This window comes from Heterodontus francisci, chromosome 14 (genome assembly GCF_036365525.1).
Source record: "Heterodontus francisci isolate sHetFra1 chromosome 14, sHetFra1.hap1, whole genome shotgun sequence".
Lineage (NCBI taxonomy): Eukaryota > Metazoa > Chordata > Chondrichthyes > Heterodontiformes > Heterodontidae > Heterodontus > Heterodontus francisci.
In genome coordinates this window covers 48,733,005-48,755,337 of record NC_090384.1, presented here as the reverse complement: position 1 = coordinate 48,755,337, position 22,333 = coordinate 48,733,005, and the positions used below count along the sequence as shown (strand labels likewise).

The 22,333-nt window shown below is 42.8% G+C and overlaps 1 protein-coding gene across 3 annotated transcripts in view; it reads right to left on the bottom strand.

The window, feature by feature from the left end:
• Positions 1-22,333, bottom strand: part of dagla (diacylglycerol lipase, alpha) — a 450,361-nt gene that overhangs the window by 153,958 nt on the left and 274,070 nt on the right. For all 3 annotated transcript variants that reach the window (XM_068046193.1, XM_068046192.1, XM_068046194.1), the window contains 2 exons: positions 14,597-14,735; positions 6,427-6,514 (listed from right to left, as the gene is read on the bottom strand). In XM_068046193.1, the coding sequence (XP_067902294.1) occupies positions 6,427-6,514; positions 14,597-14,735 (227 nt within the window). The remainder of the gene's footprint in view (positions 1-6,426; positions 6,515-14,596; positions 14,736-22,333) is intronic.

Below are 22,333 nucleotides of genomic sequence, written 5' to 3'. Positions count from 1 at the left end.
GCCGACGACATCCAGCTCTATCTCACTTGACCCCTCCACTGTTGCTAAGTTTTCTTATCCGACATCCAGTACTGGATGAGCAGAAATTTCCTCCAATTAAGTATTGGTAAGACTGAAACCACTGTCTTCAGACCAACCTCCAAATTCCGTTCCCTAGCTACCAATTCTATCATGCTCCCTAGCAACTGTTTGAGCCTAAACCAGACAGTACACAACACTGATGTCACATTTGACCCCGAGATAAGCTTCTGCACCATCACAAAGACTGCCAATTGCCACCTCTGTAATGTCGCCTGACTCCGTCCCTGCCTCAGCTCAACCATGCCTTTGAGTATTCTAATGCACTCCTGGCCATGCTTCCATCTTCTAACCTCTGTAAACTTGGAGTCATCCAAAACTCTGCTACCCTGGTCTTAACTCTCACCAAGTCCTGTTCACCCATCAACCCTGTTCGTTGATCTACATTGGCTCCCGGTTAAGCAATGCCTCTATTTTAAAATTCTCATCTTTGTTGGCAAATCCTTACATTGCCTTGCCCCTCGCTAGATCTGTAATCTTCTCTAGCCCTACAACCCTATGAAATCTGAGTGCTCCTCCAATTCTGGCCTTTGAGCATCCCTGATTTTAATCATTTCATGATCGGTAGTCGAGTCTTCAGCTGCCAAGGCCCTAAGCTCTGGAATTAACTTCCTGCCTCTCTTTCCTCCTTTAAGCCACTCCTTAAAACCGACTTCTTCAACCAAGCTATTGGTCTTCTGCCCTAATATCTCCTTATGTGGCGTGATATCAGATTTTGTTTGTTAAAGCTTCTGTGAAGCGCTTTGGGACGGTTTACAACATTAAAGGCAGGATATAAATGCAAGTTGTTGCTGTTATTTCTAGCTATAGATGGGAGTGAGAAAAGAATGCATTTATCATTGGTTGTCATTTTTACATGCAAAAACATCCAATGTATGATTCTCGCCCCATTAGATTACACTAATGAGTTGTGATCATTCTTCAGCTCATTATTTTATTAAAGGAGCTAAAATATTGGCTATAATATTTCTTAATTGAAATCAGAAGCACACTGCTAAGCAAATATTTCTAAATACTTACAAACTGGTCTTAAACAAACTAGTTGCTATTTATCAGAATTACAACTGTCAGATTGCTACATAGAGCACCTTTTGATCACAAGATATAGACAGATGAACAAATCAATTCAGGCATCCTAATTCCCTTCTAGAAAGAACCTAGAATCCCAATCACAGCAGCCTATTGTTTCTTTAGCATCCACTACTCTAAGCAAAAGTCGGCTTCATGTGCGATCACTATTCATATGAATAACTTCTTGAATTTGCTGAGCACCATTTGAAACCTGCACCCGCTTGTTGTTTTCGTCTGTTTAACTTGAAGTTATGTTCGAGATTGATAATCATGTGGAAGAAAAATTGCAGGAACCACAAAACTTCAAGCAGGAAAATAAAGCAATCAAAACTGGGAGGGTGTGTGCGCGTGCGAAGCAGTCAAGTGCTCCTGCTAGTTGACTTAGTAGCCTGCTCCTACCTTCTCATGGCTAGTATTCTGTAAGTAATTATGCTGTAACAGGTTTCATTAATGCAAACACTATAGTGGAATGTAAGCATGCCCTTCAGTGAACTGTATTTTAAGAAGCATGACTACTTGAACATGACTTCAAATTAAACAGACAATAAGAACAAGCGGGTGCAGGTTCTGAATGGTGCAAAGCAAATTCAAGAGGTTATTCACATGAATAGTGATCACACATGAAGTCGACTTTTGGTGAGAGTAGTGGATGCTAAAGAAACAACAATGTGGTTGACTGCAACATGCCCTCTGAAATAGCCTAGCAAGCCACTCAGTTGTATCTAACCACTACGAGGTCCATAAAAAAAGAATGAAACTGGATGGACCACCCGGCATCGAGCTCAGCACCGGAAATGGCAGCGGCAAACCCAGCCCTGTCGACCCTGCAAAGTCCTCCTTCACTAACATCTGGGAGCTTGTGCCAAAGTTGGGAGAGCTGACCCACAGACTAGTCAAGCAACAGCCTGACATAGTCATACTCACGGAATCATACCGAACAAACAATGTCCCAGGCACTGCCATCACCATCCCCGGGTATGGCCTGTCCCACCGGCATCACAGACACAGCAGAGATGGCAGCACAGTGGTATACAGTCAGGAGGGAGTTACCCTGAGAGTCATCAACATCGACTCCAAACCCCATGAAGTCTCATGGCATCAGGTCAAACATGGGCAAGGTAACCTCCTACTGATTACCAACTACTGCCGTCCCTCAGCTGATGAATCAGTACTCCTCCATGTTGAACACCACTTGGAGGAAGCACTGAGGGTGGCAAGGGCGCTGAATGTACTCTGGGTGGGAGATTTCAATGTCCATCACCAAGAGCGGCTTGGTAGCACCACTACTGACCGAGCTGGCCGAGTCCTAAAGGACATTGCTGCTAGACTGGGTCTGCGGCAGGTGGTGGGGGAACCAACACGAGGGAAAAACATACTTGACCTCCTCCTCACCAATCTGCCGCAGATGCATCTGTCCATGACAGTACTGGTAGGAGTGACCACCGCACAGTCCTTGTGGAGACGAAGTCCCGCCTTCACATTGAAGATACCCTCCACTATCCATCGTGTTGTGTGGCACTACTACCATGCTAAATAAGACAGATTTCGAACAGATCCAGCAATGCAAAACTGGGCATCCATGAGGCGCTGTGGGCCATCAGCAGCAGCAGAATTGTACTCAACACAATCTGTAACCTCATGGCCTGGCAAATCCCCCACTCTACCATTACCATCAAGCCAGGAGACCAACCCTGGTTCAATGAAGAGTGCAGAAGGGCATGCCAGGAGCAGCATCAAGCATACCTCAAAATGAGGTGCCAACCTTGTGAAGCTACAACACAGGACTAACTGCGTGTCAAACTGCGTAAGCAGCATGCGATAGACAGAGTTAAGTGATCCCATAGCCAACAGATCAGAGCTAAGCTCTGCAGTTCTGCCACATCCAGCCGTGAATGGTGGTGGACAATTAAACAACCAACTGGAGGAGGTGGCTCCACAAATATCCCCATCCTCAATGATGGGGGAGCCCAGCACATCAGTGCAAAAGGTAAGGCTGAAGCACTTGCAACAATCCTCAGCCAGAAGTGACAAGTTGATGATCCATCTCGGCCTCCTCCTGAAGTCCCCAAGATCGCAGATGCCAGACTTCAGCCAATTCGATTCACACTGCGTGATATCAAGAAACGACTGAAGGCACTGGATACTGCAAAGGCTATGGGCCCTGACAACATTCCAGCAACAGTACTGAAGACCTGTGCTCCAGAACTTGCTGTGCCCCTGGCCATGCTGTTCCAGTACAGCTACAACACTGGCATCTATCCGGTAATGTGGAAAATTGCCCAGGTATGTCCTGTACACGAAAAGCAGGAGAAGTTCAACCCGGCCAATTACCACCCCATCAGCCTACTCTCAATCATCAGTAAAGTGATGGAAGGTGTCATCAACAGTGCCATCAAACAGCACTTGCTTAGCAATAACCTGCTCAATGATGCTCAGTTTGGGTTCCTCCAGGGCCACTCAGCTCCTGACCTCATTACAGCCTTGGTTCAAACATGAACAAAAGAGCTGAACTCCAGAGGTGAGGTGAGAGTGACTGCCCTTGACATCAAGGCAGCATTTGACCGAGTATGGCATCAAGGAGTCCGAGCAAAACTGAAGTCAATGGGAATCAGGAGAAAACTCTCCGCTGTTTGGAGTCATACCTAGCACAAAGGAAGATGGTTGTGGTTGTTGGAGGTCAATCATCTGAGCTCCAGGACATCATTGCAGGAGTTCCACAGGGTAGTGTCCTCGGCCCAACCATCTTCAGCTGCTTCATCAATGACCTTCCTTCAATCATAAAGTCAAAAGTGGGGATGTTCGCTGATGATTGCACAATGTTCAGCACCATTTGGGACTCCTCAGATACTGAAACAGTCAGTGTAGAAATGCAGCAAGACTTGGACAATAATCAGGCTTGGGCTGATGTGTGGCGCGAATGTTACTTGCCACTTAAGTGCCAGGCAATGACCATCAAAAACAAGAGAAAATCTAACCATCTCCCTTGACATTCAATGGCATTACCATCACTGAATCCCTCACTATCAACATCCTAGGGGTTACCATTGACCAGAAACTGAACTGCAGTAGCCATATAAATACCATGGTTACAAGAGCAGGTCAGAGGCTAGGAATCGTGTGGCAAGTAACTCACTTCCTGACTCCCCAAAATCTGTCCACCATCTACAAGGCACAAATCAAGAGTGTGATGGAATACTCTCCACTTGCCTGGATGGATGCAGCTCTAACAACACTCAAGAAGCTCGACACCATCCAGAACAAAGCAGCCCACTTGATTGGCACACTATCCACAAACATTCACTCCCTCCACCACTGACGCACAGTGGCAGCAGTGTGTACCATCTACAAGATGCTCTGCAGCAATGCACCAAGGCTCCTTAGACAGCACCTTCCAAACCCACGACCTCTACCAACTAGAAGGACAGGGGCAGAAAATGCATGGGAACACCACCACCTGAAAGTTCCCCTCCAGGTCACACACCATCCTGACTTGGAACTATATCGCTGTTCCTTCACTGTCGCTGGGTCAAAATCCTGGAATTCTCTTCCTAACAGCACTGTGGGAGTACCTATCTCACATGGGCTGCAGCGGTTCAAGGAGGCAGCTCACCACCACCTTCTCAAGGGCAATTAGGGATGGGCAATAAATGCTGGTCTGGCCAGCGACACCCACATCCCATGAATGAATTAATAAAAACATTTTTTTTAAAAAGCAAAGAGATTTTGTTCATTTAAACACATTAAAAATGAGTACAATACACACACATCTTTTTTTCACAGTTCGACTTCCTCCCATTTTACAACTTAATTGTGTGGTGGCCCAACAAAATCTATGCTACACACACCTCATACAATGATTTCTTACTGAACCTGGCACTTATATTACTCTGCTCTGACGTCACAAGTACCCTGATTAACATGGGACAGTTGAGAGGTATGATTGTGAGTACATTAACTCTTCCAAACTATAACAGCGCAAATGGCAAGTGCCAGTTAGTATTTCGGTTAATAAAACTTCACACTTCTTATGACCAAATCAGTACTATCCATTCAAGTCCTCATACAGTAACCATAATTAGCACTTTCAGTCAGAAGGCACTTAGCTCCTTGCATCTCTCCTCAACATTCTCTGGATGAATACATTAAAAAGGCCCTTTGGCATACATAATTTCTGTTCCAAGAGAACCTTCATTAAGATCATCTTTCTGTGACAGAATTTCTTAACAAATGCTTTACTGTTTTAGTGTACAGACAACCCTCCTGCAACTGGAATGTGCCACCTGAAAGGGCGGTGGAAACAGATACAATAGTCATTTTCAAAATGTGTATTGGATATACATGCGTGGAAAGGAGATGATTAGCAGGGCTATGGGGAAAGAGCGAGGGCATTACTAATTGGATTGCTCTTTCAAAGAGCCAGCACAGTCACGATGGGCTGAATGGCCTCCTCCTGTGCCGTAAGTTTTTATTATTATAAGTTCTTCACACACAGAGTGTGATCAAAACATGGAACAAACTACCAGGGATGGGTCAAATGGTCTCTTTCAGCTGGATAAAGTGTGGCTTTCATGAGGCTCTATTGTCTTTCTCACAGCGAGAGGACCTCCCGAAGCCAGGCTCATATATACAGTGAAGATGGCAGGAACTTTTTTGGTTTCGCTGACAAGCCCGGGCTCATTAGGGGCTTTAAAGATTCCTCAGAGGATTTTACAAGTGTTTGATGAGAAGGTTGTGAGTTCGTGTCTCACTCCAGAGGCTGGAGCTCAAAAAATCTAAGCTGACACTCGTGTAGTACTGAGGAAGCTGGAAGTGCCATCTTTCAGGTGAGACTCCATCTACCCTCTCAGTTGGATGTAAACGATCCCATGGCACTATTATGAAGAACAGCAGGGTAGTGAACACTGTTGTCCTAGCTTATATTTATACTTCAATCAAGATCACCAAAAATAGATTATCTGGTCATTGTCACATTGTTGTTTGTGGGAGTTTGCCATGCGCAAATTGACTGCTGTGTTTCTTACAGCAGTGACTGCACTTCAAAAGTACTTCATAGGCTGTAAAAGTGCTTTGGGCTGTCCTGAGGTTATGAAAGGCACTATATAAATGCAAGACTTTCTTTTTTTCTTTTTAGTGCAGAAGCGAATTCAAAGCAAGATACCAACAAACAAATGTCTGCTAAATTTTTGATGTAGATGTTTTGGTAACTGCACATTGAGTTAATGTGGTTATTTTAGCTATACAAAGGAGGCGCCAACTGGGAAAAGCAATGATACTTACAGTCTGTGTGTCCTGTGTACGAGTACAACAAAGAAAAAATTTCAATCTTCGGCTCCAGCTACTGGCCTGTTCTTCCTCCAAACGATGGCTATATTAAAAAAAAAATGCATATATATTCTTAAAGGACAGCTGAAAAAGTTTAATACACTAAGACAGAAGAGATCAGTTTTGAAGAAGTCTTCCCATCGTTAGCCAGTTTCAAAGTCTGAAGAACTCAAAAGATATAACAAGTGTCTTAGCAGAATCATGGATTTGCTGTTTCACTCTCAATTCCCAATGGTCGAAGCAAATCCTACTGTATTGCATTGTTCCAGACATGGCAATGTCAACAGCAAGATCTGGATCAAGTGATCTGGGTTTAGGTGTTAGTAGTATCAAAAATCCTTCAACAAAACCATCAGTTTTTAGTTTCCCCATCAATTTTTCCCCCAAGTTTCCTCTCTCCTGAAGACATCAGCTCTTGCTGGGTTATAGATTCAAACGCTAGCACTGTTTTGGTACCTTACCAAGAGAACGTTCTTTATATATGTGCACAGATGGTGACACGGTCACCATTTACATGTTCCCGTTTATCCCAGACAGATGTCTATATTGGACAAATGGCATTTAACAGTTGCCATTTCCATAGGCGTCATTTACAAATGCACCAGTTAAACCATATTTAGCACACCAACTATTTTGGACAGTTCATCTTTTAAAGTGTGATTACCTGTCATTAAGTCCTAACCCCTCTAGAACTGCTACTGTTCAAGTCCTACTACAGGGCTTGAGCTCAAAAATCAAGGCCGACACTTCAGTGCAGTAATCAGGGAGCGCTACACTGTCAGAGGTGCCATCTTTCGGATGATACGTTAAACCTGCTTGGGTGGATGTAAAAGATCCCCTGGCACTATTTTGAAGAAGAGGCGAGTTATGCCTGGTGTCCTGGCCAATATTTTTCTCTCTATCAAAGCACAAAAACAGATTATCTGGTCATTATCACATTGCTGTTTGTGGGAGTTTGCTGTGTGCAAATTGGCTGCCCCGTTTCCTGCATCACAACAGTGACTACACTTGAAAAATACTTCATTGGTTGTAAAGTGCTTTGAGACTCCCGCTGGTTGTGAAAATCACTATATAAATGCAAGTCTTTCTTTTTTCCTTTTTGTTGAGTGTCCGACTTGCTGGGTAGCTGAGCCGGACACATTCCAGCTCGGTTTAAAATTAGCATGACAATTAAAATGACATCAATTGTGTATTAAGCAGTTTCCCTGTCCAATAAACTATTAGTGACCAACATATGAGGGTTTTTTAAAATAATAATTTCAATTGAAATGGGAGGCTATTGGCGTATGACAAATGGTGTTACCATATTCTCCAGATTTGCAGTCTGTTTAATTCACCCTCCCTCTGTCCCGGTCACAGTCTGACCAACTCAAACAGTTCCAGGACTAAACAAAATATTGCACCATTTTGCAAGTTCTTCCAGCATTATCCTCACTCCTTTTATGCCTCTACAACTTCACACCATTGTTTATTTGTTACACTGGCCACTACGCACAGCAGGGAAATTGTACTGACACCAACGCGCCCACCAGAAGCATTGGGGATTTAATATAGCAAATACAAGCTGCTAAAATTCAGCTCTTAAATATTTTTGATGTATCTAAATTAACCTTCTCGCATGCCTGATCACTGTCTTACTCAAAAGCTTGTTTTCCTTAAAACCAGTTGCAACACCTTTTTGAAATAAGGAGGCTATTCTTTAGTGTAGTATATTAACAAGTTTTATTTGAACTTCCCTGTCACTGGCCTGTGAGGGTATCTAAATAAATAGGGAGTAAGAATGAACTAGTGATGAGCTTTATTTAATTTTTTTTTAATTTCAGAAATTCCTAAGTTTTAGGATTTCACTACTACTGTGATATGCAATAGAGCTGTTAGCCCTTTGGGAGTGAGCTGCATTGCAACTTTGAAAATTACAATTATCAGTTTGCTTACACGAGTCGTGGAAGCTCCTTTGCTAAAATGCAGTAATTGTCTAAGAACATTAGGAAGAGGAGTAAGCCTTTCAGCCCCCTGAGCTGAACAAAAACACAAAAACTTCCTCTGAGTCTTGAAAGCTTGAATAGTCTTAGCACACACAGGGGTAGAGTGTTCCAAATTTCTACTCACTGTTCAAAAAAAAAAGTGCTTCCTAATTTTGCTCCTGAATGGCCTAGCTCAAATTTTAAAATCATGTCCCTTGGTTCTTGATTCCCAAGGAAATAGTTTCTCTGTATCTGGCCCATTGAATCACTCAATCGTTTTAAATACTTTGATTATCTCACCCCTCAATCTTCTAAATTCAAGGGAATACAAGAGACCTGGCCTCATAGTTTAACCCTTTAAGCCCTGGTATCATTTGATGAATTTGCACTATATTCTTTCCAAGGCCAATATATCTTTTCCGATATTTGGTGGCCAAAATTGAACACAGTACCCCAGATGGAGTCTGATAAAGACTTTGTACAACTGAAGCATAACTTCCTCACTTTTGAATTTCAACCTCCTTGAGGTAGAGGACAACATTCCATTAGGCTTTGAGAATCCTTTTTATACCTGTGCATTAGCTTTTAGTGACTTGTATACCAGAACACCTAGGTCTATTTGCTCCTCCACAGGTCAAGTCTCTCATCATGAATAATATATTCCAAATAGGTTAACTGCTGTGTTAAATTAGCAGACAGAGAAATCTTACGTTAAGCATTCATCTGATTATTTCCAACAGTAATTTCTAGCCTTATGTTATAAAATGTCTGAAAAGCTCAACTAGTTGTTCAACATCTAAAAGTTTATATCCATGAGTGGCCATTTTTAGAACTAGGGGTCTACAGTTTTGTTTCAATGGTATTAGCTCACTCTTATCCCTCCTGTAGCTAATTAGAAATAAAAGCTTATTTCAAGTAGCTAAATCAGCTTATCCTCAATTCATGCACTCCTGCGCCAGCTTCAGTGCTGTTATGTGATTAGGGACTGGATGGCTCTGTGATAGTGAGTTAGCATTGGTTTGTGAAAATAGAATGCACAGCTATTTGAGACTAATATTGGTATGTGGTATAATAGATTTCAGTTCACAAATTATGATAAATCTGGAGTTAGGTTTCCTGGATCCTGTAATGTTGTATTGAAGTTCTTACAACACTACTTTCATACCTGTAATCCTTCCAGGAGAAACACTTCTAAGCTTAAAAGGGAGAAAACTATAGGCTATACAGTGCAAGAAAACATATCAAATAAAGTATCCAAATTTCAACTTATCTGGAGATGCACCAGGTCCCTTTAGAGAATATATACCATGCCTTTAATGCTCGCAATTTCCTTCAGTAAGTTCTAAATATACCACTGCTGCAAACTGCTGTTTTGTGTACTTCAGGTTTTTACCTGTGAATTCAAAGTGAATTATGTAGGGTGAATCTGCACCCTAAATTATGATAAGCCTATGTTCCACTTCACTGTTAGTTTAATTCCTTGCCTTCACAGGTCAGAATGTCTATACTCAATTTGGCTTAGCTGATAGCACTCTCACCTGTCAGAAGGTTGTGGGTCAAGCCCCACTGCAAAACTTGAGCATATAATCTCAATTGCTACCAATGCAGTACTGAGAAGCTGCAGAATATGGAGGTGTCATCCTTCAGATGCCAATCTAAAACGGAGACCCAGTGTGGTTGGTCAAATGGACAAAGGTCATTTGGCTCAATTCAAAGGACAGCAATTTCTTCTGGTTTCTTAGCAAATATTAGTCACTCAACAAGCACCACCAAGAACATTCGGAGATTTTTCTCATTTGTCATTTGTTATACCTTGGAATATGCAAATTGGCCGGCATGCTTGCTTATATAACATCGGCTGCACTTCAAAAGCATTTCATTGGTTATGAATCTTTAGCTGACAGAATTCTCCTGAGGAGGTGAAATGCGCTTTATAAATGTACGTCGTTTAATCCATGCCGTTTTTGGTCTGTCAACCTTTTTTAAGCTGTTGGTCAGCTTTTATAAGTTTTCCATGTTGACATATTGGGGAAATAGTGAGGCATGCCTCCAAGCATCAATTAAGGCAGGTAATTTCTAAATACTTCAACTATGGTAGTTTCTACATGTGCTAGCAGTGAGGTCCACCAGAGCCAGTATTAAACAGTTACTACAATGTACTGCTTATTCCTGTATTTTTATCTTCAGAAGGTGTCCTTGCAGAAATAGTGAGAGATTTATGCAAATCAATAACAGAAACAATGTTAATGGCTCTTAAAATAATTTTCCAGCTTCTACAGTCCTCATTCCAAAAAGTGTTGACTCCTGCTGGGACATGGTTTGAGTGTTGACCACTTTCTGGTACCTCACCCAAGTCCCCATTCATCGAGCACAAATTTAGACTGTGTGTAACTCTGGAGGGTGACTAGTGCATGTATAACATCTCACAGGGGTAGTATCACTTTCCAACCTAACCCAGTCTTTGCCTGGCACTGACACAAATGCTCTTTCTAGTACAAGTCAGGAGTTAAAACCACCATTTTTTTTGTTTATCTCCTCCTTGGGTTGCCAGAGCTGACTGCAGCACCTGAACTGAGATCAGTTAACTCAGTGCAGACCACGAACTGAACTTGAAGCTTTCCTGGTATGTTTACCAGCTGAACCGTTGGTGAAACTATTATTTTTTCAATTCAGCTCTTAATTTTGTGCATACAACAGTTAAAGTCAATTTAAAAACATGAATTGATTTTTTTTCTAATTAACTTTAATTGCTCCACGTGCAAAGAGAAAAGCTGATTCAAAAAATAATGACAGGAACACTGAGACTGTATCATTATTAACTGTTTCATTGCTCCTTTCGAAAACAGGCAAGAAACAAGGATCCATTTAAGCTTTGTGCTTCAATGATCGATAAACAGACTGTTTGCTGTGGTACTATGCAAGGAAGGTCCTGGTATGTTTGATTCCCAAGCCACTGACAACTGAACTAGTCTCAACCAGAGAGGCAGAGAAATTCTAGAATGAATTGCAGTGCCCCGGGCTAGGAAAAGGAAAAATCTGCTGTAATTCCACTCTTACGACCAGGTGAGAATGAGGTCTAGGGGTCCCTCTCAGCCTTCACCTGGTCTTCCAGTAACAGGGTTTAATTTTAAACACACAGAGTTTTTCGCTCCCCCTTGGTGAATCCTTGTTAACTGCTTTCCAATTATAAGGCAAAGAAACCAGCACAAACAGGTTTTCTTAGGTTTAAAGAAGAAAGGCTGAAACTTATTAAACTTAAACTCTAGTTCGGTTGACGCCTACAGATACATGACGCGCCCACGCTAGCATGCATATGCGATACACACATGCAAACAGAGACAGAAAAGAGCAGAAGGAAAATAAAGTGGAAAAGTTTGAGGCAACATCTGAAGAGTTTTGGTTATGGTTCTTCGAGCTCACTGTAGAGTCCTTGATTGTCGGTAGTTCTTGCTTTTCATTGGGGCCCAGTATTCTTCTGAAACCTTGCTCGCTGTATGAGAATTTTCTCTCTTGGGGTTCATGTGTCTTCAGTGGATTCAGAGGCTTGTGAGAAAGAGATGGGAGCAGACAGGAGAGATCTTCTCAGTCTAGGAGCAAGCAGACACTCTCAGTTCAGATTCTCTGTGGCTAGTTCAAAAGACCCTGGAACAGTTAATCATGTGACCAGCTGGTCTAACCAGTCCCGGATTGTATCATTTTAGCAGTCTCTGGAATGCTCCTCTTACACACAATACCTGGTGATCAAGGTCCATTGTGGGTTGAATGTGTCAGGGAATGGTCCTTTGTCCTTCCAAGCATGGTCTGTTAATATGCAAATGTATTTTCCAGCCACGGCTGATTATGTTTAACAAGTCATTTCCTTGCTCCAGCAACAGTTTAAAATCAACGTTCATGACAAAATTAATGTGCCTTATTCCTGGCAGGTGGGGGCCTAGCATGACACCACTCTCGGTAACTTTCTAGTTATGATGGCTAATATCCACTGTCTGGTCTCTGACCTGAAGAATTTCTCCTTGGCAAGGCAACAGAGGATATCCAGTGTCCATGGAATAGTTTTTTTCTTATTCTTTCATGGGATGTGGGCATCGCCGGAAGGCCAGCATTTGTTGCCCATCCCTAACCACCGTTAAACTGAGTAGCTTACTAGACCATTTCATCTGGCAGTTAAGAGTCAACCACATTACTGTGGGTCTGGAGTCACATGTAGGCCAGAACAGGTTAAGGAGGGCTGACTTCCTTTCCTAAAGGACATGAGTGATCCAGGTGGGTTTTTACAACAATCAATGATAGTTTCATGGCACCATTACTGATACCAGTTTTCAATTCCAGATTTTTTTTATTGATTCATTGAATGTACTAATTAATTGGATTTAAATTCCATCAACTGCCATAGTGGGATTTGAATCCCTGTCCCCAGGGCATTAGCCTGGGCCTCTAGATAATTAACCCAGTGACATTACCACTATGCCGTCACCCCAAATAGTATCCCAAAAAGAATTGGTATCTTCAATAGAGAGGGAAGAACATTGCCCTCATTTGGTTGTGGAAATCATAGTAAGAACATATCCAGCAAAGGCTTCTTCTCTTTTTCCAAATCACCATCTCTGGAGTGCCCCAAGGATCTATTCCTGGCTCTGGAATTTGAAACCCTCTCCCATCTCCCTCTCTTCCTTCAAGACCATCCTTAAACCCTCCTCTAACAAAGTTCTTGGTCACCCCTCCGAATATTTCCTCCAATGTCTGGGTATCTAGTTTTTGATTACTCCTCTGGGAAATCCTTTGGGTCACTTTTCTATGTTAAAGATGCTTATGCTGCAGCAAATGAAATATCCAAGGTTAATCCTCCACAGTCTTATTAATTTGAATACTGTAATAATATCCCCTCTTTTCTCAGGTGCTGAGAGTCTATCTTTACATATTTCATTCTTTTAGTCCCCAATCATTCTAGTAGCTGTTCTCTGCACATTTTACAACTCAGGTACTTCCTTCCTGTAGTGAGTGCTTTAGAACTGCAGATTTTACCTTGAGTAATGTGTGATCAACTCCCCACACAGTGGCAGGATAATATCCTTTGATCTATAATATACTTTTTATACAACCCGAGGTATGATTAGCTTTACTGACATCAGCTTGATGTTGTAATGATTCTATCTACTGGATCGTGTTTGTCAGTAATTTCCCAAAAATCCTATAATCTCTCTGTTTATTGCATGTCTGTGTATACACTTACCATTATCTAAATTAAACTATATCTGCCAGTTATCAGGCCACCTCTCCAAAAAGTCCAAGTTCCTTGACACTTGCCGTCATGTTCCAGTATTTACACCTCTGCTATTTTAGGGTCATCCACAAACGTTAAGATACAAAATAATCATTTTTTTTAAACCAAAATTAGAAACGACACCTTGTGGTGTAATTGTAAATTCAGCACAAAAAATGTTCTATGAAAGCAAGAAATGTCATTTACTTACCCTAAGATAATCATGAGAGGGCAGTAGCCTGGACAGTGCTCATTTTACACACGATATTGCCACAGAAAGTCACAAGTGTGGTCATTCCTCAGATTAGGAACTGATATGAGTGAACTTTCTCTCTCAGAATCAAAAATACTTCTGTCATCAAACCATAGCTGAACAGTTCAAGGGGAGGTGATGGGAGGGGAAATATCCTTGGGCCAGACTCTCTTGTGCATATTTCCTGTGTGCATATGCACATGTCAATGCATTAAAAAGGTTAGAATTCTCCGTACTCTGGAGCAAACGCTCTTATTTTGAATGGTCTACTTGTATCCCAGAACATTCAGCTCTAAAAAAACTTAACTTGGCAAAATTTGGGGGAATATGTAACTGATGAAAGTTTACAAAAAGCAGAAAACTTGTATTTACGAAGCACCTCATCATCAAAAATAACGTCAAAGTATTTCACACACAATGAATCACTTTGATTTGCAGTGGCTACTATGTAGAAAAGCTCTCAGTGTGAAAGTAACATGGCTTTGTAGCATTGGAAGAACGTAGATTGCAGCATGGTAGCTCAGGAATATGTTTGCTGGTGGCACTTCCCTTTTCCCTCTGCAAAAATGATAATACTTTATATACCCTGTTCCCAACTGCTGCATTACAAGATAGTAAGTCAGAAAATTATGAACTGTTCCCACTTACCGTAAATTATAAGTTCTGAGGTTGCGTTGACGTCGTTTGGTTGCTCGAAGTTTCACAAATGTTCTGCCCGTTCGGTCGAAGACGCACATTACTGTTATACAGACGCTCAGAATGACAACCCAATTACAGGCTACAATTCCTGGAAGCAGAAAGAAGAGAGAACACGGATGTAAGAATGTTGGCCAACGGTTCCAAATAGTTTAAAATGAAAAATTAAAAGTTTGCTTGCTTTTGTATATATGTACATGTAAATTTAAGAAATGTTAGGGTACATTACGAGTTGTTTGTATGCTGCTTTAACAATGTATCTGACAATTTCTGTTTAACATTTCCACATTTTATGAATACTTGGACTCATCATCTGTATAGCTGTGTTTCATCACATTATATATGTACTCGCTGAGCCACCAAGGGGAGGCACAGTGGCGCAGTGGTTAGCACCGCAGCCTCACAGCTCCAGCGACCCGGGTTCAATTCTGGGGACTGCCTGTGTGGAGTTTGCAAGTTCTCCCTGTGTCTGCGTGGGTTTCCTCCGGGTGCTCCGGTTTCTTCCCACATGCCAAAGACTTGCTGGTTGATAGGTTAATTGGCCTTTATAAATTGCCCCTAGTATAGGTAGGTGGTAGGGAAATATAGGGACAGGTGGGGATGTGGTAGTAATGTGGAATTAGTGTAGGATTAGTATAAAATGGGTGGTTGATGGTCGGCACAGACTCGGTGGGCCAAAGGGCCTGTTTCAGTGCCGTATCTCTAAAACATAAAACTAAATTAATGAGCGAATAGCAAAATTCTACTGTCTGAACTGAAATAGATGGGTCCTCTTGCAACTATGTTGGAACTTTTCAAAACTATTTGAGTCGATATCCACAGGGCACAAAAGAGAATGAGAGATGGGTGGATGAAAAACAGCACCCTATTCCAAACCGATATACAGCAAAAGGTCTGCCACCTCCCTTGCTTATTAACCATGCTTGCAATAATATTCTGGTGAATGAAAAGGTCTAAATCTAAATCAAAGCTTAAAGTTTGTTTTTTACTACTTGCCAACAAGCAGCCAAAGTAAACCACTGGTGCTCTATCTCAAACCAGCAACTGGAGTGCTGACTTGGGTTGTATTAGAGTGTTAAAGTGGAAGTTTGGTGACTGAGGAAGCTCGGTGAGGAGGGAGTGAGGAGCTCCTTTCATTTCCTACCTGTCCTCAGAGAGAGGGGAACCAAGAGCTTCCAAAGAGCACAGCTGACTGGTAAGTCCTGGTGGGTATTTTTCAAAGTGGATTGAATTGTAAGTCATTGTTTTAGCAAGACTTAGTTGTTTTTTAAAAAATTATAATCTTCAAAAGTTTTAAATTTAAAGGGTTTAGTCATGGCAGGAGAGCTGGAAGCCGTGGTTTGCTCCTCTTGCTGCACGTGGGAATCGGAGAACATTTCCAGTCCCCGGGACCAGCATGTGTGCAGGATATGTGTCCAGCTGCAACTCCTGGAAGCTCGAGTTTCAGAGCTGGAACGGCAGCTGGAAACACTGTGGAACATCCGCGAGTCTGAGAGCATTGTGGATAGCACGAATAGAGAGGTGGTCACACCGCAGCTGAAGAAACTTGAGGAAGGAAGGGAATGGGTGACCACCAGGCAGTCCAAGAGAATCAGGCAGGTAGTTCAGGAATCCCCTGGGGTCCCGCTTGCAAATTGGTATTCCATTTTGGAGGCTGATGAGGCTGGTTCCTCCAGGGAGTGCGGACAGAGCCAAGCTTCTGGCACTGCAAGCAGCCTGTCTGCACAGGAAGGGGGAAAGAAAGGAAGAGCAATAGTAATAGGGGATTCTCTAGTCAGGGGAACAGATAGATGCAACTGTGGCCATCAATGTGACTCCAGGATGGTGTGTTGCCTTCCTGGTGCCAGGGTCCGGGATGTCACTGAACGGCTGCAGGGCAACCTGAAAGGGGAGGTTGATAAGGCGGAGGTCATGGTACATGTTGGTACCAATGACATAGGCAGAAAGAGGGATGAGGTCTTGCATCAAGAATTCAGGGAGTGAGGCAGCAGACTAAAAAGCAGGACCTCTCGGGTTGTAATCTCTGGATTACTCCAAGTGCCACGTGCAACCGAGTATCCAAATAGGAGAATAGCAAAGATGAATGCGTGGCTTAAGAGTTGGTGCAGGAGGGAGGGTTTTAGATTCCTGGACCACTGGGACCGTTTCTGGGGAAGGTGGGTCCTGTACAAGCGGGATGGTCTACATCTGAACCAGAGGGGGACTAACATCCTTGCTGGCGGGTTTGCTAGTGCTGTTGGGAGGAGTTTAAACTAATTTGGCAGGGGGAGGGGATGCAGACTCCTAGCAGAATAGGGACACAGCTAAGCACAGGAAAGCAAACAAGTCAGAGGGAATACAGCAGAAGTAAGTTTCAAGGGAGTAAGACCAGGATGGAAGGCCTCTACTTTAATGCCAGGAGTATTGCAGGTAAAACGGATGAGTTAAGGGCAATGATTGACACGTGGAATTGAGATATAGTAGCCATCACGGAGACATGGTTGAGGGAGGGGCAGGATTGGCAGCTCAACATTCCGGGATACAGAATCATCAGGCGAGACAGAGGAGGGGGCATTGCAATATTAGTTCAGGAGTCAGTTACTGCAGTAAGGAGATGATATCTTGGAGGGGACATCAAATGAAGCTTTATGGGTAGAGTTTAGGAATAAAAAAGGGACAACCACATTGCTAGGTATTTATTATAGACCCCAGATAGTCAGTGGGAAATTGAGGAGCAAATATGTGTGCAATTTGCAGAGGTGTGTAAAAAAAAAAGGGTAATTATATTAGGTGATTTCAACTTTCCCAACATTAATTGGGATAGTCATCGTGTTAAGGGCTTAGATGGAGTGGAGTCCTTAAAATGTATACAGGAGAACTTTTTAGCTCAATATGTAGAGGATCCAACAAGGGAAGGTGCAGTGCTGGACCTAATTCTGAGGAATGAAGCCGGACAGGTGGTTGATGTGTTGGTGGGGGAACATTTTGGTGATAGCGACCACAACATGGTACAATTTAAGCTTGTTATGGAGAAAAATAGACAAGTTGCAAAAAAAGGTTTTGGTTTGGGGGGGAGCGAATTTTAGTAAAATAAGGCAGGATCTGGCCAAGGTAGACTGAAAAGAGTTACTTGTCGGGAAATCTACAGAAGAGCAGTGGGGGGCTGCTAATCAAAAAGGAAATGGGGAGGGTACAGGCCCAACATGTTCCCTCTAGGGTAATAGGTAGGAGCAACAAGCCCAGAGAACCATGGATGACCAGAAACATTCAGGGTACGATCAGAAGGAAAAGAGAAGCTTTTAGCAAATACAAGGAGAGCAAATCAATGGAAGCATTAGTGGAGTACAGAAAGTGTAGGATGGAGCTTAAGAAAGCAATTAGGAGAGCAAAGAGGGGATATGAGAAAGCTCTGGCTGGTAAAAGTAGGGAAAATCCCAAGATATTCTATAAGTATATCAATGGGAAGAGGATAACCAGGGAAAGAGTAGGACCCATTAGGGACCAAGGGGGAAATTTGTGGGTGGAGCCAGAGGACATTGGTAGGGTGTTGAACGAATACTTCACATCTGTCTTCACCCAAGAGAATGAAGATGTAGATATGGAACTGATAGAGAGAGACTGTGAGGTTCTTGAGCAAATTGTCATAGGGAGTGACAAGGTATTGGAGGTTTTGGCAGGCTTAAAAGTGGACAAATCTCCAGGTCTGGACGATTTGTGTCCCAGGATGCTGTGGGAGGCGAGGGTGGAGATTGCAGGGGCTCTGACCCAAATTTTTAATTCCTCTCTGGCCACGGGGGAGGTGCCAGAGGACTGGAGAACAGCTAATGTGGTCCCACAATTTAAGAAAGGTTGTAGAGATAAGCCAGGGAACTACAGACCAGTGAGTCTCACGTCAGTGGTAGGGAAACTATTGGAGAAAATTCTGAAGGAGAGAATCTATCACTACTTGGAGAGGCAAAATTTGATTAGGAATAGTCAGCATGGCTTTGTCAGAGGGAGGTCATGCCTAACAAATTTGATTTAATTTTTTGAGCATGTGACCAGGTGTGTAGATGAGGGTAGTGCAGTTGATGTAGTTTACATGGATTTCAGCAAAGCCTTTGACAAGATCCCACATGGGAGACTTATCAAGAAAGCAAATGCACATGGGATACAAGGTAACTTGATAAGGTGGATTCAAAATTGGCTTAGCTGTAGGAGACAAGAGAGTGATGACAGATGGCTGTTTTAGTGACTGGAAGCCAGTGTCCAGTGGCATACCACAGGGATCTGTGCTGGGTTCCCTATTGTTTGTCATTTATATAAATGACATAGATGACTATGTCGGGGGTAGGATCAGTAAGTTTGCAGATGACAGGGCGGCACAGTGGTTAGCACCGCAACCTCTCAGCTCCAGCGACCCGGGTTCAATTCCGGGTACTGCCTGTGTGGAGTTTGCAAGTTCTCCCTGTGTCTGCGTGGGTTTCCTCCAGGTGCTCCGGTTTCCTCCCACATGCCAAAAACTTGCAGGTTGATAGGTAAATTGGCCATTAGAAATTGCCCCTAGTATAGGTAAGTGGTAGGGAAAATATAGGGACAGGTGGGGATATTAGTATAAAATGGGTGGTTGATGGTCGGCACAGACTCGGTGGGCCGAAGGGCCTGTTTCAGTGCTGTATCTCTAAACTAAACAAAAACTAAACAAAGATTGGCCGAGTGGTTAACAGTGAGGTGGAGTGTCTTGGGTTACAGGAAGATTATAGACTGGATGGTCAAATGGGCAGACAAGTGGCAGACGGAATTTAACACTGAAAAGTGTGAGGTGATACGCTTTGGAAGGAGTAATGTGACATGGAAGTATTCAATGAATGGCCTGACACTGGGAAGTTCCGAGGAACAAAGGGACCTTGGCATGTTTGTCCATAGATCTCTGAAGGCAGAAGGGCAGGTTAATAGGGACACTTGCTTTTTTCAATCGAGGCATAGATTACAAAAGCAGGGAGGTCATGTTGGAGTTGTATAGAACTTTGGTAAGGCCACAGCTGGAGTACTGTGTGCAATTCTGGTCGCCACATTATAGGAAGGAGGTGATTGCATTGGAGGGGTGCAGAGGCAATTCACCAGGATGTTGCCTGGGATGGAACATTTAAGCTATGAAGAGAGGTTGGATAGGCTTGGGTTGTTTTTGCTGGAGCAGAGTAGACTGAGGGGTGACCTGATCGAGGTGTACAAGATTGAGGGGCATGGACAGGGTGGATAGGGAGAAGCTGTTCCCCTTAGTTGAAGGGTCAGTTACAAGGGGTCACAAGTTTAAGATGAGGGGCGGGAGGTTTAAGGGGGATTTGAGCAAGAACTTTTTTTACCCTGAGGGTGGTGACAGTCTGGAATGCCCTGCCTGAGAGAGTGGCAGAGGCAGGTTGCCTCACATCCTTTAAAAAGGACCTGGATGAGCACTTGGCACATCATAACATTCAAGGTTATGGGCCAAGTGCTGGAAAATGGAATTAGGTAGACAGGCCAGGTGTTTTAATGCATCGGTGCTGACTCGATGGGCCGAAGGGCCTCTTCTGCACTGTATTATTCTGTCAGAAAAAAATGTAACCATTTCACCTATTTATATAACCAGATATCATTTAAAAGCCAGTGAGTTTATTAGCTGCTATGTTTTCCCACCAGGTTACAGGCTGCTATAAATGAACAAGCTGTGAATCCAGTTTTTTGCATGCAATTTTATTAGCTATACACAAGAATGGTTACAGCACAGGACGAGGCCATTCGGCCTGTCGTGTCCATGCCAGCACTCTGCGAGAGCAACTCAACTAGTCCCACTCCTCCACCTTTTCCCTATATGATTATCCAATACTCTTTTGAAAGCCATGGTTGAATCTGCTTCCATCACATTTTCAGGCAGTGCATTTCAGCTCCTAACTTGCTGAGTAAAAACGTTTTCCTCAGGTCGCCTTTCGTTCTTTTGCAATTCACCTTAAATTGTTGTCCTCTGGTTCTTGGCACTTCTGCCAATGGGAACAGTTTCTCCCTATCTATTCTGTCCAGACCCCTCATGATTTTGAACACCTCTATCAAATCTCTTCTCAAACTTCTCTTCTCCAATCTATCCTCATAACTGAAGTCCCGCATCCCTGGAACTCTTATAAATCTTTTCTGCACTCCCTCTAATAGCTTCATATCTTTCCTAAAGTGTGGTGCCCAGAACTGGACACAATACTCTGGTTGAGGCTGAGCCAGCGCTTTATAAAGGTTCACTGCAACCTCCTTGCTTTTGTACTCCATGCCTCTGTTTATGAAGCCCGTATGCCTTATGAACCGCTTTCTCAACCTGCTCTGCCACCTTCAATGACTTTTGCCATATACCCTTAGGTCCCTCTGCTCTGCACTCCCTTTAGAATTGTATCCTCTTTATTTATATGGTACCTCCTAAAATATATCACTTCACACTTCTCTGGATTAAATTTCATCTGTCACATGCCTGCCCATCCCACTAACCTGTCTATGTCCCTTTGACAGCTATCTCTATCCTCTTTACAGTTCACAATATTTCCAAGTTTTGCATCATGCACAAATTCTGAAATTGTGCCCTGCACACCCAAGATAATAAATCAAGAAAAGCAGTGGCTCCAATACCAATCCCTGGGGAATACCAAAATATACCGTTCTCCAGTCCAAAAAACAACCATTCACCACGACTCCCCGCTTTCTGTCAATCAGCCAACTTCGTACCCATGCTGCCACTGTCCCTTTTATTCTATAGGCTTTAACTCTGCTGACAAGCTTGTTATGTGGCACTTTATCAAATCCCTTTTGGATGTCAATATACACCACATCGACTGCATTACCCTCATCAACCCTCTGTTACTTCATCAAAAAACTCAACCAGGTTCATGAAACATGATTTCCCCTTAGCAAATCCATGCTGGCCTTACTTAATTAATCCATATTGTCCAAGTGAATATTAATTTTGCCCCAGATTATTGTTTCTAAAAACTTTCCCAATGAGGTTAAAATGACTGGCCTGTAGTTGCTGGGCTTATCCTTACATCGTTTTTTGAACAAGGATACATCATTTGCAATTCTCCAGTCCTCTGGCACCACCCCTGTATCTAAGGAGGATTGAAAGATTATGGCCAGTGCCTCTGCAATTTCCACCCTTACTTCCTTCAGTATGCTCGATACATATGATCTGGTCCTGGCAACTTATCTATCAATTTTTAGCTGATCCAACTACCTCCTCTTTCACTATGACTTTGGCAGCATCTTCTTCCTTGGTAAAGATAAATGCAAAGTAATCATTTAGTACCTCAGCCATGCCCTCTGCCTCCATGCATAAATCTCCTTTTGGTCCCCAATCGGCTCCTCTCCTCCTTTTACCACCCTTTTATTATTTATATGCCTATATAAGACTTTTGGATTTCCTTTTCTGTTAGCTGCCAATCTCTTCTCATGCTCTCTCTTGGCTTTTCTTATTTCTTCTTTCACCTCCCCTCTGAACTTTCTATATTCAACCTGGTTCTCACTTGTATTATCAACCTGACAACTGTCATATGCAACTTTTTCTGCTTCATCTAACTCTCTATCGCTTCCATCATCCAAGGAGCTTTGGCTTTGTTTGTGCTATCTTTCTTCATTGTGGGAATGTACCTCAACCGTATCTGAACTATCTCCTCTTTAAAAGCAGCCCATGTTTCTGTTAGTTTTGCCTACTAATCTTAGATT